Here is a 23,491-nt window from a genome sequence, read left to right as displayed (position 1 = left end):
GGGAAACAGTAAGCCCTTAAAATACAGACTTTCTTGTGTTTCAAATGAATAATTCACTTTAATTCAGTTGGTGCAGTGCCTTGCGAATATGAACCAGATACTGGGGTCAAAAAGTGAACATAAAACAGATATTCCTTTCAAAGTTGCCTGAAATGTCTGAAGATTATTTCCTTGGCGTATTTTTCTTCCGTCTTCCTTCACATCCTGGAACTTTGATTTGTAGTTTCACAAGAGTGTTCGCTTTCTCGTAAAAGCAATAAGGAAATTGCAAAGTCATGCTGCGTCGTCCGTGATTGAGACTGGAGGACTGAATTGAGGTGAGCTGTGTTCACGTTGTGCGCAATCCTATCGCGAGAAGTGAGCAGTAGTATATAATTCCCTTGCCGACCCTGTCATCTCCTACTCTCGCTTCGCTCGTGGTTTTCTGCTGTTGTTCCGATAGAGGTAAGTGTCATAAAATTGGTGAAATCCTAACGGTTCTTGGTCTTTATTGCTGTTTAAATTAGTTTTCATTTTTCAAAGCGTCCAATTGTCCGGTTTTATGTGCACAAATAAGTTTTCATCTGTGTATGGGAAGCAGAATGTTCTGTTCAACAAGTTTTTTTTTCTTTCTTCGTTTTCCCCTTTTTAAAGTGATAATGCCTTTTATTTGGATGACTGAAGTATGATATAATAATGCAAAAAGGATGGTGGATAGTTTTAGTTTTCACTAACAGAAACAACTAAATCTCGGGTTATTCTAACCACAAGTCTGAGCATTTCGACATCTTCTTTCACTTGAGCTTGTGAAACACCGTGCGAAAAAAGAAACAATGTCCGTGGCAGGGGAACTGAAGGCTTTCTGTCAAGAAAGAAAGGTTGAAAAATAGTTGTAATTATCCGTATGCGGAAACACCTGAGGGCCGAGAGGAGAAGTGGAAACGCTTCGTGGGGTTTGAAGGGCTGGCTGCATAAATGAGGGCTGCCTGGGCTGAGGTGCACTGACTTCGCATTGCTGTGTGTTCACTGTGTTCCTGCACACTAGTTTGTGGTATTCAGTTATCACTTCAGCTAATCTCTTTCAGCTTAGAGTTCCGTGTATTTTTACACATCTTTGTGTCCACTTTACACATAATAATGTGCTGTCATGGTTCTATGATAAGCCCTATGTTACAACTTGCTTTGCTCCACCTGTACGTTTGATTTAAACGATTCTTTTTTTTTTATATATATATGTCTGTCCAAAACCTCAAGTAAGTGAGTCAACTCTAAAAATGGACAACAAAAAGCTATCAGTTCAGATTGGCTGGAAATTCTTGGTAACTTTGTCTTTTTTTTTTTTTTTGTTAACGCCTCCTAAATCAAATTCCTGTTGGTTTTCTTTGTATCCTGACTCTTCATTATTGTTCACCCCTTTAAAGTCCTGTCAGTGATAAGTCAACCTGCGCTATGATGTGTGCCCCAGACCCTTTTGGGGTCTTTAGAGAGGGGTCTCTTAACCCTGAACTCCACGTTGCCTCCGATGCATCCATCAGTGTGTGGATGTGTGTGTTAGAGGGGAGGGGAGAAGCCCTGTGTAACCTGTAGCACTGTATAGACTAAAGCTGTGAGTGAATGTGTCTGGATGTGTAGAAAAGCACTATTTAAGTACAGTTCATTTAAGACACGCCCTTAGTAGTAAATGCTTTGTTGCTGAAGTGAGTCAGTTGGCAGGAAGTTACTGAGTAGTTGTAACAAATACTGAGATAAATTGTTGGTTTTTTTTTTTTTTCTTTTTCTTTTTGCGCAAATTCCTTGAAGATGTACCAACTCCCACTTTTATATTTGTCCATTTTTGGACATGTTTTGAGATAATGTATTGAATAATTAGGGATTTTGAAGGGTTAATTATTGAACAATTTTTTTTTCCGGATTAATCGGGATAATTTCTGTTAGTTTTGTGTTAGGTTTTCATTCTGTGATTTTATTTTTTTAACCAAATGTTGTGTGTCATACACAGCTCCTTTCTTCTGTAATCCAGTCTGACTGAAGATGGCTGCAGGCAAAGCACAAATTGGAAAGCTGGCCCCAGACTTCACAGCGAAAGCGGTGATGCCAGACGGGCAGTTCATGGACCTGAAGATGTCAGATTACAGAGGTGAGCCTCAACCTGTGTCTCACCTTCTCTTTGTCGCAGGACACATTAGACAGGCGTTGGTTTACAACGCTAAAGATGAGTCAAATAAACCAGAATGTGTCCAATTTAATGGCCTTCTCGTTATTTTATTTGTTTTTATCCATTTGCACAGGGAAGTACGTGGTCTTTTTCTTCTATCCCCTGGACTTTACATTCGTGTGTCCGACTGAGATCATCGCTTTCAGCGACGCCGCTGAACAATTTAGGAAGATTGGATGCGAGGTTATCGCTGCCTCTGTGGACTCTCACTTCTCCCATTTCGCATGGTAATTCCAACTCCCAGAGAGACGGTGTGCGTTCACTCATACAAAGTGCTCACCTTTTCTTTTTTTTTGTGCTCTCACAGGACCAACACGCCACGTAAACAGGGGGGTCTGGGTTCTATGAAGATTCCACTCGTATCCGACACGCGGCGCACCATCTCCACAGACTATGGAGTCCTTAAGGAAGATGAAGGGATTGCTTACAGGTGGGTTGGTCTTGTGGAGCTTATGCTGGTTATTATGGCAGACTAGAAGTGCCAGAATCTGATATAAATACAAAGATGTATATGAAAGACTGATTAATGACAATAAATGCTACTAAAATTATACAACAAAACAATTTATACAGAAATAATTGAATAGACTGTGAAATAAATACATTCTTCTGCTATGTTAAACTTGTGACACTGTTTATTTACTTAGTAACTCTGTTTTATTTGTTATTTTAATTGATATATATTTAGGTTTTTTTCTTTGTTAATTTGTTATTTCCTGTATTCATTTCTGCATTTTTTTTCCATTACATGGTATTGATTTATTGATTTATTTCATTTTGATTTCACTGTACATTTTTTTTTTTATTGAACTTTTTAGATATATTTTATTTGTAGATGTATTTACTTTCATTTTACCCTTTGCTCTTTCTCCCTCCATTTATTTCCCCAAGACCATATATTTCCTTTTTTTTCTTTTTTCATTTCCCCACATGTGTTTCTGCTTCCTTATGCAAATTAGGGGGCAGTGCATAGTGTATTGTTGCAGATAGAAGCTTAGGTCATGAGCTCTTTCATCCTTTGCGGCCGCAGCTCGGCTCATGCCCACGCATCACACTCAGCCCTTCTAAATACTCTCATTTGTTAACATGGGAGCTGAAATGGAAATTGTCTCGCTACGGATATGCCGCAGTATGACGCCAGCCTCGGGCACCACCGTGAAGATGCTTTGGATCAGCACTGACTTTCCGGGCTGATCTTTACAGTTAAAAAAACTTAGGAATGCTCTTTTTCTGTTTTCAGGGGTCTGTTCATCATCGATGATAAGGGTGTCCTGAGACAGATCACCATCAATGACCTCCCAGTTGGCCGCTCTGTGGAGGAGACTTTGCGTTTGGTTCAAGCTTTTCAGTTCACCGACAAACATGGGGAAGGTCAGTTACTGCTGCTACTGTGTGTTAGATTGTGTTCTGCTTCAAAAATGTTTTTAAACTGCTTGAATTAAAACTAATCTTATTTCTACAACATACATGCTTTTTTTTTTTTTTTACAGATGTAACCACATATTGATTAAAATTGAAACTTCTATTGGCTGTTTATAAATAATCATTAACCAGATGGCAGCTGGGATAGGCTTCAGTTCCCCCGCGACCCTGAATTTAATTAGATGGGGATATGAAAGGGATGGATGGAATAAATTTTGTATGGCCTGGCTCTAACAAATTTTACATGTGCCCCTAAACGTCTGATAAATTTGCCTGCTTCATACCCCAAGTAGTGTCAGCTTTAAATTGTACATGAGCATCACAATAGCACGTCTTTATCGTTTCATCTACCGGCCAGGACTCATTACAGGCTTATCTTTTCAGTCTGCCCAGCCGGCTGGAAACCAGGAAGTGACACCATCAAGCCTGACGTCCAGAAGAGCAAAGACTTCTTCTCCAAGCAGTAATAAACTCAAGGCCATCACCTGCAGCCTGCTGTAGGAGATTTCATTTAGTGATTACATTTCAGTCACCTGCTGTGTCTGGTTAGGAGCTTTTTGTACTCACTGTGCTTTGTATGTTGTTTGTATGTAGAGTGAACAGAGTACTCGGGCCAAAATATGTAATAATGCTGTGGTACCGTGTGATTTTATTCACTGTCAGACAGAGCTAAGTACCTGTTTGGTTTATCGTATCATTCCTCACTATTGTTGCGTACAAAGAACCTTACAAATATTTTCACTCGGGTGAAGCCAGAACAGTCTGTGGTCATTAAGATGTATGTTTTTATTTTATTTTTTACAGTAAACAAAAGTTAGTGCATCTAAATAAAGAGTTAAAAAAAAATCACTCAGCTCAAAGAGTATGTGTTTAAAATTGACAGTGATGTTTTCATGGTATCAAGTAAAGCATATGTCCCATATTTTTAATTTTGGTTTTTACTTTGGCTTTTACTTGCATTTGACACCCAATGTTTAACTTTGAGCTAATCTTAAAAACATCAAGTGTGAGTTGACCAGAAACTGAAACCATCCTTTTCACTAAACATTATTTTAGGTTTCATTGAGATGAAGAGTACAGGTGTAACTCATAAAATCATGATTTCCTTTAGCTTAAGTGTTTACCAATTACCATAGGTCTACACTAGCATTCATTTGTTTTACCCGATGTGTCGCATAGTCAGCAGCCCTCTCTTTAGAGTATTTCATTTAAATTCAGGTCAATTGTATTTTTAGAGCGCCAAATCACAAGACACGACATTTCAAGGCACTTTGAACTAAATAAACTAAATGTCATTTTGCTTATTTATATATATAAGCTGCCTCTCTTATGTAAAGCACTTGCATGCATTCATTTTTTTGTTGTTGTTTGTTTTCGGCGGGAAACATTGACATGTCGTCATATCTCTGGTCCCGATTAATAACGGAACTGTATCCTGACTTATTAGGAACTGTAACAGACCTCTTAGAACACACGGGGAGTAATATTTAAATTCCGCTAAGTTAGAGAGAATTTCCATATGTTTATTGACCGGGAAGAGCCGACGTTACATACTTTGTCGTTCAAATCGTTAGCTAATTGAATCGTTAGCATTGGGGACACTTAGAGCTAGCTGAGCTTTGGCAGAAGAAAAGAGGAAAAAATGGCAGCCGCGAAAATGTGCATCAGGAAGAGCAAGGAAGAAACTGCAGAGGTTTGAACACACCACAGAACAACTACAGCCTTTTACAGCTAAAGCCTTTAAGACGATACATTTGGAAGTGAATGTTTGACCTCTTCTGCCTGTGCTAGAAGACATTTAACGTAGGCAACTGCGACATCGTGTGGCCATGAAGTTATACATGAAATTCGCGGAACCTTAAGGAGCTCATTGGTATGTGTGTTATGCTTTTCACAAGTGGACAGGATTATTCCTGAATGACCTAAAAACCAAACAAGAGTCCCTAGTCTTTGTCAAAAGGATGATGGCTGTGGCTGTGTCTTCCATCACTTATCTCAGAGGGATTTTCCCGGAGTACGCCTACAGGTCCAGATACCTGGAAGGTGAGCTCAGAGGACCAACAGCAACAGACACATGGTTTCATGGGATAGTGGCTGGAGCGACTCTGTCAAGGAATGATAAAAGCTGTTTCTGTTTTCTAGATTTGTGCATCAAAGTTTTGCGTGAAAACTGCAACACCCCTGGTGCCAACAAAGTTGTGAAATGGTAAATGAAACGTTTTTTGAAAAAGGTTCGGATAAAGTTTGTGCAAAACAAGATGTCAGATTAGTTTCTAATTGGGAAAATCTGCAGCGAAAGTCAGCTCTTTGTCAAAGTGACACACCCCACTGACTAATTTTTTTTTTGTCCTCCTTGTGTGCTTTTTGCAGGATGATGGGCTGCTTTGATGCATTAGAGAAGCAGTATGTAAGTCGATTACACTCTTGACCCCTTTTAAATTTGCAATGTTCCATGCAGTCTGCCATTGTGATCATTACTACAACCGTTTCCTTGTTTCGGCTCTTTACAGCTCCAGATTATATGCATTGGGGTAAGTGAATCAAATCGGTTTAGTAAAATTTATAATGAACGTAAAACTTATCCAGAAAAAGATTTACAGCGATGCTGACAACTTGCTATTGTTTCAATCTAGGTCTACACCAATCCAGAAGAACCTAATGTAAGTTTTGTTTTCAAAACAGATGATTCAGCTTCCATTCATAATGTCTGTGTTGACCATCTTTTTTTTTTTTTTTTTTTTAAGCGCATCATTGAGTCCTATCGGTTCAACTTCAGATATACTGAAAAGGGACCAGAGATGGACATACTCAGGTTTGGGTGGACAGTATTTGCATTCGTCACACAGGCGCAACTTAGGCACACTGACTTGACTCGATGCTGATGAAACCACAGGAACAATGACGTGGAGGTGCAGCTGACGCTGGAAGACACTAAGAAAGCCTCTGTGCTGCTCATCAGGAAGCTCTTCCTCCTCTTGCAGAACCTGGATACCCTCCCCAGCAACGTCTACCTCACCATGAAGCTCTACTACTACGACGACGGTAAGACACTTTACTCTTTATGTCTCTGAATCAGCTAAAGACCTCATTTCGTGACGAATTTGTTTCGGCCCGCTCTCCTGTCAGTCACCCCTGCGGACTATCAGCCGCCAGGCTTTAAGGAGGGCGTATATGATCGCCTGTGGTTTGAAGGAATGCCGGTGCACTTCAAGGTGGGAGAGGTGCACACAGCCTACCACTCATTGAGAGTCAAAGTGTCAGTGGAGCAAGGCCAGGTGGAGAAACTTCAGAAAGGGAACTACGTGAGGGAGAGTAAGCACGTTTCTCCAGAAAGAGAAATGCTCGAGGTGGGTCCACACTCTAGATGCCAAAGAGCTCTAGATTTAGCTTGTTACGTCCAAGTCTTATCAGATCTCTTGTCATTTTATCACGAATGCCTCTTAAATGATGTGTAACAGGATCCTCCCAAGAAATTCTGTGCTGAAGATGATCTTCCCTCTGAGGATGGTGGGTACAGACGTGCTCCTACTGTTACTAAACTGTTCAGTTTCACAGATTTTAGGGCTCACTCTGCCAACTCTCTTTCAAACAGAGTCTGCACAGTTCAAGAAACCTAAAAAACCACTGGCAAAGGTACAGTAAGACCGCAGTGCTGGCAGGATTATAGGTTACGGTTAAAAAAAGAAACATGGTAGAGCTTCTCATGAATTGTTATAGAGGTTAAAGCCAACCGGGCCGATGATAACGTTTTTTTGTGTGTGTGTGTGTGTTCGTCTCAGAGAAACGCAGCTGCCAAAAATCTGACGAGGAAGAAACGAAGAGTTTAGGGTGCACAAAGACCACAGGAATTCACACCACGCATTCATTTGATTGCATTTATAAACACTGTTCATGTTAACTTTCAGTTTATGTGATTACAAAGTTTGTTTGATGTTTTTTTTTTCTTCTTTTCTTCATAAAACTCGATCCACAAGGCGTTAGCTCTAATTTAAGAAGTGGACATTCTCCATGAATTCATTCAGTCTGTGTATGAAATAAAAGGTGCTTCATTTGTTAAAGTTACATGTGTAAAAAGGGCTTCAGGTGTACGGAGCAGGGAATAAAGCTAGATTGTAAACACGGTTTTGTTTTTTTGTTGGAGGAATCTATGAAATATGCTTTAAATCTATTCAGGAACTACCGTAGCATTGCAAGTCATGAATCAGAATATGAAGCCGATGCCCAACACAACGTCACATTGCCACCATTTGTTTTCGTTACTGCATCCTCAGCTCTCCTTCACAAAACAATTCACTTTTAAGGATGGACTTGAGCCCCACCGATGGAGGCCTGTTTCTCATTAATGTGAGCCTGGTTTCCCTGAGTAGTGGCTGACACGAGCTGGTCCAGACCTCCTGTTTCAGTCTTTGGCTCAGTGTTAGCAGCTTCCTCTCGTTGTGAGGTCTAGAAAAGGCTGTCCACATCTCCCATCTCCACAAACACAGTCTTCAGCTGGGTGTAGTGCTCAATCGTCACCTGGCCGTTCTCCCGCCCTATACCTGGTGAATGCAAGGAGCAGAAACACATTCCCACTTGACTCACTGTGGCTGGGTAGAATTAAAAGGAGATATAGGAAGCACGGGCCAGATTAGATATGGAGCACAAAGCAGCAAGTAGATCATTCAAATCATATATAACACCAGAGCGAACCTGGTCTGAGCAAAACTGCTGATTAAAGATGAATAAAGGCGGTTATTTGCATGTGATGTTTGGCTCCTGGGCAATTTGAAAAAAAAAAAAAACCCAAAAACAACCAGCCTGTACCTGACATTTTAAAGCCTCCAAACGGCACCTCCACAGGTGTGATGTTGTAGTTGTTGATGAAACAAGAACCGGCCTGAAGCTGCTCAACAACACGATGGGCGCGCCTCACATCCCTAGACACGAAATAGCAGGTTGAAGAGAGAAAAAAAATTAACTTTTATTTTTTTACGACAGTTTACTTGGAAGTGATAAATGTAAATGATTAGTCACATTTACAGAAATATGGACAATCGTTGTGCAATAATCTGTCAGATGGGTTTTTTCCCCACTGATTGTTAAAAACAAACAAAAAAAAGTAGGTGGCTGGCAGTAATTGTGTTCTTATCACGAGCCGACCTGGTGAAGACGCCCGCAGCCAGGCCCATTGTGGTGTCGTTGGCCCTCCGCAGCACCTCCTCTTCTGTTTCAAAGGACAACACGGACATCACCGGACCGAAGATCTCCTCCTTCACGCAGATCATGTCGTCTGTGCAGTCACCTACGGGACGGTAAAACCAGAGCACGAGAACACGGAAACACTGGTGTGAGTCACCAGTTTTAAGATTTAAGGAGTCCCACTGATTTTTTTCTTCTTCTTTGCGGGTGCCGTATTTTGGATTCGGTACAGACCATCTGCGATCCCAAAACAAGAATTAAAAAAGGTTCTGTAATTTCTGAATGCACTTTAGAAATAAGCATGGGAGAGTTTACCCAGAATACACGGAGTCATGTAGTATCCGTCTCCGAGTTTGGGGTCTGACGGGACAAACGGTTCTCCTCCGCACAACACCGTCGCTCCCTAACAACAGAGCAGTTTACACCAGAATGTAAAACACAAACCTACCGACGTCTTGTTTAGACGAAGCGGATTAAATATACCTCTTTTTTCGCTTGATCCACAAAGGATAGGACTTTGTCTAGATGTGGGCGGCTGACCAGCGCTCCCATTCTGGTGCTCTCTAACAGAGGGTCTCCAATTGTAATGGCCTGGGTTCTCTTCACCACCTCCTCCACAAACTCAGGCAAGATGTCCCTTTGCACAAAGACCCTTGTGCCATTGCTGCAAACCTGAGTCACACAAAAGATCCAAGTGAAATCAACAGTAATTAATATGCTTGAATAGATTTTTAATTGAAATGTGTAAAAAAAAAAAAGTTGAAAGCTGAAAATGTGACAACGTATCCAAAGCAGAACTTTCTACCTGGCCTTGAGACAGGAAGTTGGCCATGAGAGCTCCTCTCACAGCGTTCTCCAGGTCACTGTCCTGAAAGATGATCAGAGGAGATTTCCCTCCAAGCTCCAAAGTCACCGGTTTTACTCCCTTTGACGCCATTTCCATTATCTGAGGGAAGAAGGTCACTATCAGTCACTGATTTGGGGAATAGTGCAATTCGCTAGCAGAATATGAAAGAACCCACGAGGTTTCCTGATCAATTGAGGTCTATAATAACACAGACCTTCTTCCCTGTGGGAACACTCCCGGTGAAGGACACCTTAGCGACATCAGGATGGTGACAGAGTAGGCTGCCGGTCTCCTGACCACCCTGCACCACGTTGAACAGCCCCTCTGGAGAGCCGGCCTTTGCATAGATCTCTGCCAGTAAGACTGCCGTCACAGGCGTCACTGGTGATGGTTTGAACACCATGGAATTACCTATAACACCCAACAGAGAAAAGAATTCTGCATTCTGCTGGATTATTCCAGGAAAATACTGTACACTGCAAACACAATGTTTCTGTGCCGATGGATGTAATCTAGAGGTGAACGTATAAGGAAAAGTTGTGTTACTTAACTTAAAGTTGTGTTCACAATCCACGTTCTAAATAAACGTAACAAATTCTTTGTGGTAAACTTTGGAGAAAAGTGAACTAATAATTTGGATTTGTCGTCAGTTGCAGAGAAATGTCTCCCTCACCGCAGGCTAGGGCTGGAGCCGACTTCCAGGCCGCAATCTGAAAGGGATAATTCCAAGCACCAATGCCGACACACACTCCCAGAGCCTCCCTGCGGGTGTAGGCGAACGACCCCCCCGGCAACTGGACATGCTGGCCTGGACAAAGAAAAACACAACGTCATTAATATTTGGGCTTTTCAACAGCAAATATGTCCACAAATTAAATTAATGTTCACTGATCTGCAATGCATGTCGTCAAGTTGGACTTTTGCTAACAGAATGATTTACTGAAACCGCTGTTAGTTCAGAAATCCATATATCAGTTGCCCCTTCTTTGCTAAGTCTTTGAGTAACAGTTAGAGTTCATTGAAAAAGCAATAAAACTCCATGTGTTTTACAACCTGGAATTGAAATAGCATGCTTTCCACTTTCAAGGTGAGCAAAACAAACAACCCACAAGACAAAAGTAGAATGTTTCCCCTCCTTCTGCAACAATTCCAGCAGCAAGTTTATTGTGTTGTGTTTTCCATCATTTTGGCACATCTAAGCTATGGGATTTTTGGCCATTCCTTGAGACTAGACTGCTCCAGCTCCTTCAAGTCCGGTGGGTTTTGCTGGTGTAACAGCAAATGTTAAATCTTACCACGGATTCAGATTACCTGGACATTGATTAGGCCATTACAAGATATTTAAATGTTGCAAAATAAACCACTTGCACTGGACAAAAAAAAAAAACCTGAGAATCCAGATGTGTGAAATTCCCCATTTGCCAGCACAAACGAACCAGGCAGACGTGTGTTCGAAACACTACAGCAATCGGACGCCGTTGCACTAATCAAATAGGAACGTCGTATTCTCAATCTGTTGTTCTCAGTTGCAGATACAGAAAAACATGCGCCCGTCCTCTTCTTAAGTATGTTTTCACATGATTTCACATGTCCTTATACAAAGATTTTCACCTGGTCTCCACAATTACTTTTGCTGTATTCTTTGGGTCATTCTGACCAGCGAGCCTCCATCCCAGTTTCAATTCTCTGCAAGTCCAAAACAGGTTTTTCTCAAGACTTTGACTGTATTTAGCATTAATTTATCAATCATTCCTTCAGTTCTGAGCAAACATCCCCACAGCACGATGCTACCACCACTATGCTTCACCACTGTGCTTCACCACTGTGCTGCACCACTGTGCTTCACCACTGTGCTGCACCACTGTGCTGCACCACTGTGCTTCACCACTGTGCTGCACCACTGTGCTGCACCACTGTGCTGCACCACTGTGCTGCACCACTGTGCTTCACCACTGTGCTTCACCACTGTGCTGCACCACAATGCTTCACCACAGGGATGGTTCTCTCGGGGTAATTGGTTTGTGCCACACGTAGCTTTTTCTTTGACAGACGTTTTAGCGCCATTGGAACAGTGCATCTTCTTCCACGTGTTTGGGAAGTCTTTTTTCCTTCTTTTTTTTTTCTTATGTCAACTCTTCCCCAAACATCAGCTTTGTTGAATGTACAGCTTAAAGTGACTCTCCCTTGCCTGGTCCATTAGTTTTGGTATTTCTTAGCAGTTTTGTTGTGGTCCATGGGATATTCTTAACCCCCTCCTATTCTGTTCTTCTCCATAACTTTGTTTCTCACACGTTTTGAGAGGTCCTTGATCCCATTTGTGGTGTTTCACAGCATGTGCATATGCAGACTTAGACTTAGACTCAACTTTATTGATCCCTTTGAGAAATTACAGCAGCTTACAGAGTATCATGTTCAGAGATCCTGTGTCATTTCGATCCGATTCCCCGGTCCACATGTCGAAGTGTATTTGGGGAGGACGCTGAACCCCACGTTGCTTCCAGTGCGTTCATCAGTGTGTGAATGAACTGTGGAGCCTGTAACACTGCAGACTGGGAAGTGCTGGATGAGTGTATGCATGAATGTGGCCTGTAGTCGGAAAGTGCTTTGAGTGGTAATTGAGTGGCCAATTTTAACAATCCAGACCAGAAAAAAAGTGCTATATTACTCCAATGACCAATATGTAATAAAATTCCATAACATATCTGTCACGTTTCATGCAGGAATGCAAAAAAATATATATAAATAGGGAAGTGTGTGCAAGCTGTACCAACCTGCCAGCGTGCTGGCCATTCCTGCGTAGTATTCTATACACAGTCTGGCAGAATCCACATCCAGACGGGCCTCTGTGATGGACTTCCCATTGTTGACCGCCTCCATCTCAGCTATCTCCTCTCTCCTGCTCTGTGCATCAAAACCAGGGCAAATGCAAGAAACTGAATGTTTGTAGAAAACAGTACAGGGTGGGGCTTTTATGAACCTAAATGAACCAGACTGTGTTTCTTCTCAAGCACAAGTTCTGTGTGTTTTTAATCACTCTTGTTACTTATGTACAATAGGATTCCATCTGCAACGACCCCATACATACAAATAAACACCTCGATCATATGGGCAGCTTCAATCATGATCCTCGCTCTCTCCATCCCTGACATTTTGCTCCAGGGGCCAAAAGCTGACTTGGCTGCCATCACAGCCTGATCCACCTGCACAGCACCACAGGGTTCCAACTGGCACAAGACTCGCCCTGCAAAGTGAAAAAAACCAAAACAATACATTACCAGTTATATATCGCAAGGCTGTCCAATTGTCTTTGTTTGGTGTAATCAATAATGATTTGATGCAAGTCATAAGGAAATGATGCCTAAACCTGAAGGCTTCATACTGTGGCACGATGAATTCAGCATTGCATTCACACTGCAGGGATGGAAACAAAATTTCTAATGATAGCTATAGTAAAAAGATGAGGCTGTGGGTTTTCTCAGACTGGGCTGGGCTACTTTACAACAGCAAAAGCAACCAAGCCACAACTTTTTTTTTTACTCGAAAAATCTTTAATGTACAGATCACCAGGAGGATTGTAGCTGCCATAGATGTGGTCTTCTGTCTTGGTTGTGCTTCAATGAAGCTGCTGAAGAGCCATATAACTGGTTGCATAGATAGCTGAGACAACATGGATACGGAGTACATGAAATATGTCACAGAGCTGTGTTGGTGAAAAAAGCATGTGCTTACAGTATACTTTCCTTTACTAAGCACATAGTATACAAACAGAATTTGTAAAAATGCACAAAGAAATCATCCAAAAAGCCAAATCATGCAGTTCAAAAACCCTTTGACTGTTTTCTTAGAGTAGAGCTCATCAGTCAAACTTTTTACGACACAGCCATGACCAAAGTCCAGTTGGGAGACAGTCTCGGTAATCGTGTCTCTTACCCGTTGCTGGCTCGTAAACATTTTCCGTGTTACATTTCTCTTGGATGGTCCTTCTTTTCCCAGCCCAGAAGTTCAGCGGGATGTTGATGTCCACCGAACCCGAGGAGAGGCACCGGACCGCCGCAGAGAGAGGAGCAGCAGCGGGCTGCCGGGATACCGCAGCGAGCCTCAGCAGCATGCTGAAACCAGCCCTTCAGCTCCAAATCTAACAGTGAAGCAAACAGTATGACAGATAACGCTATGCAAAACTTTACGACAACATTAGAATTGTCAGCGACATCAAGTGTATAAAAACGTCAGACGCACGCAAATCTGTCCTCGACCCGTTATTAGTGGCGTCTTTTAGTTGTAATTTGGTCCCGCTGATAGACTTAAGTGTAGGAATCTTCACAATAAATGCAGCTTTAAGTTCTACGGATCTTGCAGTTTGATGACCGTTACACTAGTTTTGCTGAGGCTCCGGCGGGAGGTGGGACAATCGGAAGGTTACATTACAGCGTAAAAGCCCATTGGGCAGTTTCACTGCCAGTCACAAAAAGCACGTCAAGAAAATATTTTAATATAAAAAGCTTTATCAAAAATCACATATGTGCATGCACATATCAGCCTGTGCGAAAGATAAGTACCGAAAATGTTATACCCAAATAAAGTAGTAAGTGTATAGAATTTGGTACAGTGTTGTGGGAGGAGCTTCGTCACAATGATGTTCCAGCACAGCAGCTCTAACTGCACATTGCAAGTATGGCCGGGGACAGTGAGACGCTTCTTAGGGACCATGACGAGAATACCAACATTATTCGTCAACCTTTTCTCATCGGTGTCTCCGGCGGGACCGCCAGCGGCAAGGTTGGCCTTGAAGCCGGCTTATTCGGCCATTTTTCCTTCGTGACATGTTTAGGTTTTCAGTTAAATCGCAGCTGAGGGTCTCGCACTTGCCGGGTGCTAAAGCTAGTTGACCGCGTGGCTTCCGTGACGCAACGCTGAGTGTTGCTCGTCAGCTCTGTCATCTGTTTATAACCATCCAGGTTTTTGTTAGCTTTCGTCCAGCCAGTCTGCCCATTGTGGTGTTACAACTTTGTACTTAGTTGGTCAATTTGACTTGGAATGACATACTTTTAGCTTGACCGCCTTTCTTTAGACTGCTAAGTGAACGTGGCTGGTCTTAGTTAGCCAACGTTGAATTCCATCACGTTAGCAGTGCTGGGTGCGCGAAGACAATGGCTGGTGCTAGCGTGCCTCCAGTTTGACTATTTATAAACGATAGGAACATTCATTCTTTACACCCCACGTAGTTCAAATGAATACATTCTGTGAAATAATCTGTGAATTAACTATTATTGTATAGTTAATGGTCTGCTTTTCAGTTTGAGTGACCTGGCATCACAGTTGGTGTTGAATAACGTTAACCTAGATGTAGGTGAGAGGAAGAATAACTAACGGGCGCTCGCGGGAATATACCATATGAAAGATATCCTCCACATCCCTTTGTTGTCCAGGGGTGAACCCGTATGCCTCAAAGTAATATTTATCAACGTTTTGACTGGGTTTGAAAGTTTAGCATAACCTTAGTTGAAAAGGATTAGAATTACAAGCCGCTAGTAAAAAATTAAAAAAATAAAATAATTGCGTTTTAAAGAATCCCGTCACCAAAGCAGCCTCGTGGGTGGAGGTGGAATAACAGCAGCGCCCCTGAGCGGACTCTCCCTCAGTTTCAGGAAGGAAACGTCACTAGCTATCTTTGTTGTGGCTCCACTGCTTTGTGCAGTTTGAGTTGAGGGAAGGAAAAAAAAAAACCCTGCATAAACAACACAGTGTCTGAACATGTTGGCTAGTGAGAGCCTTTGCCAAGATACTTAATCTTATTAGGGTAATTATCTCGGCTTTTGTTCCACTTAAAGTCTTTTTTACCCCGTATGGTTATCTCATACGTGGAATACAACCGGTGCATATACTGTTAAATTGCCCTTACGATTGTTGTCCCTGTAGCCCCTCCTCTTGACCTGGATGATGTCATTTCCCTGCCTCCGGGAAGATTGTCTGACGTTTTCATCAGCCTAACCGCAGACCTATCATATCGTGGTTAGGTCAAAAATAGAAGCAAACACGGACTCATTTTTGTATTGTTTTCGAAGCAGAAGTTACAGGTGCTCATGTGGCTGGAACATGAAAAAAGCCCTTGATAACTGCTTATTAAAAAATCTATTAACTTAATTTACAGATTGTAGTAAATCACTGAAACGCATACTTTATAATCTGATTCCTTTCCTTTTTTTTTTTTTTAAGAAGACCAAGCATAATTAATTGTGAAGCAGTGACATGTCAAGAAGATGAAGCAGGGGACTATCTTGCTGTTGTTGTTCTGGTTTCAGTGAATATTCAAGTCCTCTCCTCAGAAACTTCTAGGGAATGACAGGGATGACTCAGACTGCCAGCTTTAGAGTGCGAGCATCACAAGTCATTGTAGCATAATATTATGGGCATAAAGGCAGCCGGGCCTCAGGCAGCAGGGGAATGCTCAGTCAGCGCTGGGTGTGGGACTCTTTTAGCTGGGGAGGTCAGAGAGGACACTCATGGTGGGCCACCGGGGTAGGTCGGTAATGGTTGCTCTTTGAATTCAGTCATCAGGCAGTCGTTGTTTTATTGTTATTGCTGAATGTAGTCTTGAATTACATTCAGCAGCCCCCCCCCCAAAAAAAAAAAAAATCAAATTGTTTTTTTTTCTTCTGTTTCAGTCGTCTGTATGTGAGAAGATCATGGAGCTACTGGGGCAGAACAAGATCGACCACCACCAGCGGCAGGTGGCGATCCTCAGCCAGGACAGCTTCTACAAAGTGCTGACTCCAGAGCAGAAAGCCAAGGCGCTAAAGGGCCAGTTCAACTTTGATCATCCAGGTATGAAAACACTCGATTTTTGATGCAACTCGTGGGCTGTTTTGTGTGTAGACTCACATGACCTCATGGTCTCCCCTCAGCCCACAAAACTGCTTTTTTTAAAAAACGAAATGTTTTCTTTACAAGCGGATATAACCCGAGTGTTTCTGGGAACGCCGTTCTCATTGTGATCAGTAGTGCGGCTTAATCGACGTGGGCGAGGTTGCTGCGTTGGTCGTTTTCTTGTGCATAAGAGCAGCTCCATATTTGGAGTGAGACTGCACGCTTGTGCCTCTGCTTTTTTTTCTTTCTTTTTTTAATCCTCTGAGACAGCTGTTCGAAGACTCAGGCTGAAGCCTGCACCTGTTATGCGAAAGGGGTTCCTCGGTTACCAAACGGGCAGTGTGGGGGTACATGTGTCCAGGGGTGCGCTTCAGTCTGCCGTGACTTGCTTTAAATTATGCCCCGTGAAGATCCCAACTGAGCGTGTGGTTTTTCTTTTTCTTAGATGCCTTCGACAGCGAGCTGATCATGCAGACGCTCCGACAGATTCTGCAGGGGAAGACTGTGCAGATCCCACTTTATGACTTTGTCACTCATTCCAGGTAAACACAGACTTGTTTCCTTTACAGGTGGTGTTCTACCAACACCTATCTTTGTGTTTGCTGTAGGATAGAAAGTTGGTATAAAGTTATTGATCATGCTAAAAAGGTTTCTGAACATGATATGTGATATCTGCACTCAGAATATGATATGATAGAATCTAGTCACTCACACAGAGGAGGAAACTTTTCTGTGTTGTTCCAGGAAAGAGGAGTTTGTTACGGTGTATCCAGCCGATGTGGTCCTGTTTGAAGGCATCCTCATGTTCTACTCACAGGAAATCAGAGATCTGTTCCAGATGAAGCTGTTTGTCGACACAGATCCAGACACACGGCTCTCGCGTCGAGGTGTATAGCAAATGTGGGGGTGACGCCCACAGCGTCCATAGCAATTGGCACTTAGTGTACTAAGACTCAAGTTAACTGTAAGCTGTCAAATTGCCACAAAACACTGGCAGTGAATAATGTAGGCTTTAACATTTAGCTGCTTTTTAAAAAAAAAAATGTATATGATCCTAAATGGGTTTTTTTGTACTTTTTCTGTTGCAGTTCTAAGAGATATCAGTGAGCGCGGCAGAGAGCTGGAGCAGGTGCTGGCTCAGTACATCACCTTTGTGAAACCAGCCTTTGAGGAATTCTGTTTACCAGTAAGTGTTAAACTTAACTTGTTGTTAGTGTAGTTGAAACAAAGATTGTCCACTAGAGGGCATTGATTTTGGAGTTTTTTTGGAGATTTTGTAAGTGAAGCTATGCTTTGGTGTATGTTTCTCAAACTTAATCTTCTTTTCTACTAGACAAAGAAGTATGCCGATGTGATTATTCCACGAGGAGCAGACAACATGGGTAAGGCCTGAGTGTTTACTCTGGGAAAAGGCTTTTTCATTTGTGTTGGACAAGCTCAGCTACATTTAAATAAACATCCCCCTGCTCACTTCCTGTTCCTTGCATGTTTGAGTTGGATGAGTAATCATGCAGATTTTCCAAATGTCACTGCAGCTGTTTGACACTCAGTAGGTTTGGTAACAAATAGGTAATACGCTAAAGTTCTTGCAGGAATGAACACATTCCAGAGGGTTTTGCTTTGATGAAGAAAGAATTGGTTCAAATAAAGGTCCAACTGGTTTTATTGTCACCCCCCCCCCTTTTTTTATTTATTTTTTTGGTATACCTTTTGTGTAACAATCTCTTTCTTCTAACAGTGGCCATCAACTTGATAGTGCAGCACATCCAAGACATTCTTAACGGCGGACTAAATAAGCGCCACAGCGGTTGCATGAACGGCCACAGTACTCCACGGCAGCGGCGGACCTCCGAGTCGAGCAGCCGGCCTCATTGACCTCGTCACACCTCTCTTCCCAGAGCGGAGAGGGGTGTAGGATTTGCGCTGTAAATAAGGCCCGTTGGCATCACTGTATTTAAGAGGGGGAGACGGGTGTGGAAAAGTAATGGAAATGCCTTGTATTATTGTGACTACTCTTGTCATCAGTTACTTTGATTGTAAATGTTGAAGTTGAATGAAGATTTGTCAGAAGGGAAAAGAAAGGGTCTCATACGGGACCGCAGGTAGTTTGTTCCCATGCATTTTCCTCCCAGATCAATTTATTATTATTTTATTTTTTTTATGTATCCCCTGCTGCTCCATGGAACTTCTTGCCAATAATAAATAAACAAGGGGAAACCTTTTTTTTATTTTAAATGTCTGATAAAACTTGAAGCCCTTTCTCTGGGGCATCTCACTAAAGTTTGGGGAGGCTTCCAAACGAAGAATTAGAATTGGAAAAGTTGTACGAACCAAGATTGCACTCTGTTCTGACAATCTTAGGGAGTATTTCCCAGCATCCTTTTAAGTGTTTGAGTTTATCCTCTGATGTTACATCAGCGGTCCCTGTATTACAGAGAGTCCACCTCAAAGTCCCTGCACATCTTCAGCAGAAGAAACCATTACAGACTGTCGCGTGTAGCTTGTCTACCAGTGACTGTAAAGGCTTTAAGGCTCAGTCGATTGTTGTTATCCTCAGAATTTAAGAATTAATTCTTTATTTGGGTATTTCTTCTAGATAATTAATATTGTATTCAAGTTTAATGACTAAAATTAATTGTTAAGCTATATTGATATGATAGTGTTCAAATATGGAAGTACAGTTACCCAACCATAGTTTAGTTGCAATCCCTCACCTAGCCAAATTAATCATCATTTCAGGACTATGTATACATACTCAGGTTAATGTTACCAATTAAAAAAATGCTTGATTGGGGGGAGGGGTTGTTCAATGCCACAGCAATAGCAGTCATTCCAGGTGTGTGGCAGTTATTCACCAAGACCCACCACAATGCCTCAGTGATGTTGCCTCAGGTTCACATGTACAGCAAGTACCCACACTAGTAACTAGTCTCTTTTAAAGAGGTTCTAAAACAGAAATTAACCAATTTTGTATGCCATCTGTTGTATTTGTTCTGTATAGTGCAATTGAATGAATGATTTGTACCGTGAGATTTGTACTGTATGGCTGTGGATTTTTGGGGGATACGTCCTCAGTTGCTTAATGGCCAATAAACTGATGCGGACAATATATTTGCCTCAAGAGTGATCAGTTGGACAATTTTTGAAGAAGAGTCAAGTGTGATTTGAGTTGGTGCGTCCACTAGAGGGAAGCACCTAACTGCTGGTGTAATGTTTCCTTCAATGCTCATGTGAGTATTTACTGGTGAGAAAGTCGTCGGAGTGGGAGCGTCAAGATGGTGGTACGTACACCTACTCACTAACACATGTCTCTGTGGTAAACGGTGCACCGTATCAGCGAGTTGTATAAACTTTAACCTTTTATTTTGTCTAATGTGTGGTAGAAATTTGGTCTCCAGTTTAAAGCCACACTAGAGAACGTCACCAATGTGAGACCACTGGGTGACGACTTCCGCTGGTTTCTGAAGGTACTGTGACTGTGATGCTAGCATGCTAACATAGCACTGTTAAACATCACCATAATGCTTTAGCTGTCTGTCTATCATTAATGATGCTCAGAATTTAGTCATATTTCCTGCTGACTGTGCCCCTCACTGATAAACAATACTTAAAAAGCAGTGAGACATTGTACAGATGTTTATAGCGATACAATTGTTCTACCATAGATTTTTCTGGACCAACCTAGAAGGCTTTATTGTTCGGAAAGTAGTTGCTCGAATTCGGCACAGCCTGATTAAAAACTGTACATTTATATACGAGTATATTATCCCCCTTTTTGTGTTTTATTTGAATGCAGAGTAACTGAAACAAATGACACTATACATGTTTACACGTTGACATTTTGCTTTACTCACATAAGCAATTTTTCCTACTTTATTATTATTTTTCCCCAAAAATAGCTGAAGTGTGGAAACTGTGGTGAGATCCCAGATAAATGGCAGTACATAACCCTGGTGGTAAGGATGGAAATATTTTCAGTTTGCCAGTTGCATAGGAATGCAAACATATTCAGTATGCAACCTCCTTTTTTTGTGTGTGTTTTCATAGGAGAGTGTACCTCTGAAGGGAGGAAGAGGAAGTGCCAGCATGGTGCAGAAGTGTAAGCTTTGTGCGAGGGAGAATTCAATCGGTATGTCCGAGTGCGTCCTTTGATTCTTTTAGTCTTATTTTGCTTTGTGTTTTAAAACTCATCAAATGTCCTTTTTTTTTCTTTTCTTTTTTCTGCTCAGATATCCTGAGAGACACGATTACGCCTTATAATGTAAGCAAACATCTCCATCCGGTTCTAAAGCAGCACAAACAGGACTTCTACACACAGATGCTTCACATTGAGTGTAGCTATGTAATGTGGCATACTGCCAACATAGACTGAGAGTGCAGGGCACAACCTCACTCCTCTTATCATTTGATAATTTATAATCTTGATTTGGCTCATGATGGTGATTTCAAATGCATGTATCAACTATTAGATGATACAGGATGACATGATTTTAGATTGGTTTTCTGAAAACCGTGTTGCTTTTTTGTTTTCTCTGTCCCTTTAGAAAATTATTAACAATGTCTTGGTGTGGAATGGTATTCTAGTTGTATGGAATCAGTGATATTTTATTTTTTATTTTTATTTTTTATTTTTTGTTGTCGACATGTTGCATGTCTGTTTGTCATGGCGCTGCATGCTGGTTGGGACGAAGGCGGCGGACAACGAAACCTTCAAGACGATGGTGCAGTTTGAGTGTCGCGGCCTGGAGCCTGTTGACTTCCAGCCACAAGTAAGGATCCTTGATAAAACGCTGAATGCGAACTGTATAATAAGAGAGAAGCTAATTTTTTAAATAAAGACATCCCTGGCACAGTTTCACTGCAGTGAAACGCTAAAATTAAATCTGTGAAGAAGAGGACGCGGCCTTAAACTGGGACTAAAAGGAAATTTTTTATCTAATATGAAGTATATGTGATAGAATGTTGCAGCAATTACATGATAAACTCAATGTCGGATGAGAAAGTAACATTTCACCGAAGAAAAGTAGTGTAAACAGGCTTTATCTCAGATTTAAGCTTTTATATTCAGGGACTTTGTGTTCCCAGCTTCAGATAACGTTATAATAACACCATTTGGCTCATTTCCTCCTCCAGGCTGGGTTTGCTGCAGAGGGAGCAGAGTCTGGAACGCAGTTTCCCGAAGTCAACCTGTTAGAAAAAGTAAGCACGGTGGGAACAGCTTGTTCAGTACATTAATGTTTACCAAGTGAGTCTTTTTGTTATATATTCACCCACTCTCCGTCCTCATTGGTTACGGGACTGGCTGTTCCCAGCAGCTTTAAGTTTTATCCGTGCAAACCGGCAAAAACCTTCGTTTCGAACGTTTCAGGACTGGACAGACTACGACGAGAAGGTCAACGAATCGGTGGGAATCTACGAGGTCACACACCGGGTCATCAAATGCTGATGTCATTCTGGGATAAGCCTCAGAGGCGGCCGAGCGAAACGCCTCGGCCCTGTTTCCTGCTAACCGGGACGCTCCATGCTCCGAGGCTGTTTGGTTTGGGTCGTGATGAACACTGACCTCCACTGGTCTGTTAACACAACAGGTTGTCCAATTCGCGTGTCTTGAACTGACCGACATGTCCAATAAACAAGGCTTTTTTTATTTTTATTTATTGCATCAATAAAAGTGAAGGAAGAACATTTGAGTCTAGGTTTTTCTTTAATTTCTGTTCTCTGACTCGCACCAAATGAAAACTGAACAAGAAGTAATATGAATTCTGTTACTTCACAGCAAGTTCCGTTTCTCTGGTTAAATAACGGTTGGATAGAGTACAGAGGTACAAAGGTACTGGTGATAGTGGCTCACAGGCATTTGAAAGATTTAAACTGTCAAAGTTCAATGGGACAGAAGATCTTACCTGCAAACCTTTTTTGTTGTTGTTGTTGGAGGGAATTTTAAAGGTGAAAGTAACTGACAAGTTAGTCCAACAGCAGGACAATAACATAGATATAAAAATATGTTACAAAGCTTTGCTACAACATAGCCAAGCTGTTGCTTCTGTGTTGTTTGAAATAAATTTTGCACATCGGATTTTCGTTATGCACTGTATATATATATATATATATATATATATGACAATAAAGCTATTCTAATATTCTATTCTAGTTGCTCAAGTAAAAGCGGTTGGTGACTGAAACAAACAAGGAGTAAACATATGAAGATGTCTCACTCTGTCCCTTTTTCAAAAGACCACATTTCTCTCATATCTCGCAGTTTACAGATTCTCAAGTTTGTGTTGAAGGAAGGATCAAATCTCCCAGTCAACTCGTGCAGTAATCTAAAGTGATGAGCGAAAATATGTAAAAGATACATGCTTGATACAGCTCTACTGTGAACAATAGGCAGACTTTAATTCACGATAAAGATAAAAATAACACAATATACAATAACTGATCAGTTCATAAAATAGGTGCTTCAACAAAAAAGCACAAAGTAGTTTGGTTTCTTAATATTCATAATCTAATATATAGATATATATATATATATACCAATATACATATATATATACATGTATACAAATTCTAAAATACACATTCTGCCAGTATAGGGAGTGCGCGCAGTCTTGTTTGGCTGTGTTAAAGACTAATTGAAGAGGGGTTTGGGCGAAGAACATTGTAAAACTATATCAATTATTTTGATAGCTGACTTCTAAGGTGAAATTCGTCTTTTGTTAATGGTGTACTACAAAATGCAGGGAAAGGGTCAAGCACAGGACTACGTTTTCACATACAGCCTACATGTTTGTATCCAGAGTGACGCATTTTCCGCGACATTGACGATCTTTGCTGTAGGCGTGGGTTTCTGGCTGATGTGAGGCTGATGTGATGTGAGGCTTCTCTGCTCTTGGATCTGCGCGGAGGACAGCATGAGACAGGCAGCCATGGCACTTGGAAAGACCAACAGAGTGTTTGTCATTGGTGTGGGCATGACAAAGGTATTA

General features: G+C 41.6%; 6 protein-coding genes across 7 annotated transcripts in view; 5 read left to right on the top strand and 1 right to left on the bottom strand.

Annotated features, from left to right (window-relative positions):
- Window positions 1-362: 362 nt before the first annotated feature.
- prdx1 (peroxiredoxin 1) lies at window positions 363-4,545 on the top strand. The gene is made up of 6 exons (XM_075483962.1): window positions 363-444; window positions 1,979-2,116; window positions 2,268-2,421; window positions 2,502-2,624; window positions 3,435-3,565; window positions 4,001-4,545. The coding sequence occupies exons 2-6, from the start codon at window positions 2,011-2,013 to the stop codon at window positions 4,081-4,083; spliced, it is 597 nt and encodes a 198-aa protein (XP_075340077.1). The 5' UTR covers window positions 363-444; window positions 1,979-2,010; the 3' UTR covers window positions 4,084-4,545.
- Window positions 4,546-4,631: 86 nt separating this feature from the next.
- zte38 (zebrafish testis-expressed 38) lies at window positions 4,632-8,047 on the top strand. Its single transcript, XM_075483963.1, has 12 exons — window positions 4,632-5,309; window positions 5,515-5,659; window positions 5,759-5,822; window positions 5,987-6,023; window positions 6,127-6,147; window positions 6,250-6,276; window positions 6,361-6,428; window positions 6,510-6,658; window positions 6,743-6,963; window positions 7,075-7,123; window positions 7,209-7,249; window positions 7,396-8,047. The coding sequence occupies exons 1-12, from the start codon at window positions 5,259-5,261 to the stop codon at window positions 7,441-7,443; spliced, it is 921 nt and encodes a 306-aa protein (XP_075340078.1). The 5' UTR covers window positions 4,632-5,258; the 3' UTR covers window positions 7,444-8,047.
- On the bottom strand, window positions 7,478-14,025 carry aldh9a1b (aldehyde dehydrogenase 9 family, member A1b). Its single transcript, XM_075483961.1, has 12 exons — window positions 13,878-14,025; window positions 13,572-13,776; window positions 12,737-12,882; window positions 12,413-12,542; window positions 10,315-10,449; window positions 9,856-10,052; window positions 9,600-9,740; window positions 9,278-9,466; window positions 9,110-9,197; window positions 8,756-8,897; window positions 8,420-8,532; window positions 7,478-8,154 (listed from the first exon to the last, which is right to left on the bottom strand). Exons 2-12 carry the CDS (start codon window positions 13,747-13,749, stop codon window positions 8,060-8,062), a joined length of 1,554 nt encoding a protein of 517 aa, XP_075340076.1. The 5' UTR covers window positions 13,750-13,776; window positions 13,878-14,025; the 3' UTR covers window positions 7,478-8,059.
- A 268-nt stretch (window positions 14,026-14,293) lies between these two features.
- Window positions 14,294-19,614, top strand: uck2b (uridine-cytidine kinase 2b). Of its 2 annotated transcripts, none has more exons than XM_075483959.1 (7): window positions 14,294-14,417; window positions 16,304-16,463; window positions 16,951-17,047; window positions 17,250-17,392; window positions 17,594-17,691; window positions 17,839-17,887; window positions 18,244-19,614. In XM_075483959.1, exons 1-7 carry the CDS (start codon window positions 14,313-14,315, stop codon window positions 18,378-18,380), a joined length of 789 nt encoding a protein of 262 aa, XP_075340074.1. In that variant the 5' UTR covers window positions 14,294-14,312; the 3' UTR covers window positions 18,381-19,614. The 2 variants fall into 2 exon arrangements, with proteins under 2 accessions (XP_075340074.1, XP_075340075.1); XM_075483960.1 differs by lacking the exon at window positions 14,294-14,417 and adding an exon at window positions 16,068-16,157.
- Window positions 19,615-19,699: 85 nt separating this feature from the next.
- czib (CXXC motif containing zinc binding protein) lies at window positions 19,700-22,190 on the top strand. The gene is made up of 8 exons (XM_075482390.1): window positions 19,700-19,786; window positions 19,889-19,972; window positions 20,405-20,461; window positions 20,553-20,634; window positions 20,735-20,766; window positions 21,197-21,274; window positions 21,639-21,704; window positions 21,874-22,190. The coding sequence occupies exons 1-8, from the start codon at window positions 19,781-19,783 to the stop codon at window positions 21,949-21,951; spliced, it is 483 nt and encodes a 160-aa protein (XP_075338505.1). The 5' UTR covers window positions 19,700-19,780; the 3' UTR covers window positions 21,952-22,190.
- Window positions 22,191-23,350: 1,160 nt separating this feature from the next.
- scp2a (sterol carrier protein 2a) overlaps window positions 23,351-23,491 on the top strand; it is a 32,669-nt gene continuing 32,528 nt past the window's right edge. The window contains exon 1 of the mRNA XM_075483958.1: window positions 23,351-23,485. Coding sequence (XP_075340073.1) covers window positions 23,417-23,485 — 69 coding nt within the window. The 5' untranslated portion in view covers window positions 23,351-23,416. The remainder of the gene's footprint in view (window positions 23,486-23,491) is intronic.

The sequence above is a fragment of the Odontesthes bonariensis genome, chromosome 14 (assembly GCF_027942865.1).
Source record: "Odontesthes bonariensis isolate fOdoBon6 chromosome 14, fOdoBon6.hap1, whole genome shotgun sequence".
Taxonomy (NCBI): domain Eukaryota; kingdom Metazoa; phylum Chordata; class Actinopteri; order Atheriniformes; family Atherinopsidae; genus Odontesthes; species Odontesthes bonariensis.
The sequence above is the reverse complement of the archived record's forward strand: the minus strand, read 5'-3'. Positions and strand labels throughout refer to the sequence as shown.

Bases quoted from the DNA above. Each gene is read 5' to 3' on its own strand.
- prdx1 (XM_075483962.1), top strand. From the start codon at position 2,011: ATGGCTGCAGGCAAAGCACAAATTGGAAAGCTGGCCCCAGACTTCACA. The intron at 2,422-2,501 runs GTAATTCCAACT...GTGCTCTCACAG, and splicing joins CACTTCTCCCATTTCGCATG to GACCAACACGCCACGTAAAC. The intron at 2,625-3,434 runs GTGGGTTGGTCT...TTCTGTTTTCAG, and splicing joins GATGAAGGGATTGCTTACAG to GGGTCTGTTCATCATCGATG.
- zte38 (XM_075483963.1), top strand. From the start codon at position 5,259: ATGGCAGCCGCGAAAATGTGCATCAGGAAGAGCAAGGAAGAAACTGCA. The intron at 5,310-5,514 runs GTTTGAACACAC...GCTTTTCACAAG, and splicing joins GCAAGGAAGAAACTGCAGAG to TGGACAGGATTATTCCTGAA. The intron at 7,250-7,395 runs GTACAGTAAGAC...TGTTCGTCTCAG, and splicing joins CTAAAAAACCACTGGCAAAG to AGAAACGCAGCTGCCAAAAA.
- aldh9a1b (XM_075483961.1), bottom strand. From the start codon at position 13,749: ATGCTGCTGAGGCTCGCTGCGGTATCCCGGCAGCCCGCTGCTGCTCCT. The intron at 10,450-12,412 runs GTTGGTACAGCT...TTCTTTGTCCAG, and splicing joins AATGGCCAGCACGCTGGCAG to GCCAGCATGTCCAGTTGCCG. The intron at 9,467-9,599 runs GTAGAAAGTTCT...TGTGTGACTCAG, and splicing joins ACTTCCTGTCTCAAGGCCAG to GTTTGCAGCAATGGCACAAG.
- uck2b (XM_075483959.1), top strand. From the start codon at position 14,313: ATGGCCGGGGACAGTGAGACGCTTCTTAGGGACCATGACGAGAATACC. The intron at 16,464-16,950 runs GTATGAAAACAC...TCTTTTTCTTAG, and splicing joins GTTCAACTTTGATCATCCAG to ATGCCTTCGACAGCGAGCTG. The intron at 17,692-17,838 runs GTAAGTGTTAAA...CTTTTCTACTAG, and splicing joins TTGAGGAATTCTGTTTACCA to ACAAAGAAGTATGCCGATGT.
- czib (XM_075482390.1), top strand. The intron at 20,462-20,552 runs GTAAGGATGGAA...GTGTTTTCATAG, and splicing joins GGCAGTACATAACCCTGGTG to GAGAGTGTACCTCTGAAGGG. The intron at 20,635-20,734 runs GTATGTCCGAGT...TTTTCTGCTCAG, and splicing joins TGCGAGGGAGAATTCAATCG to ATATCCTGAGAGACACGATT.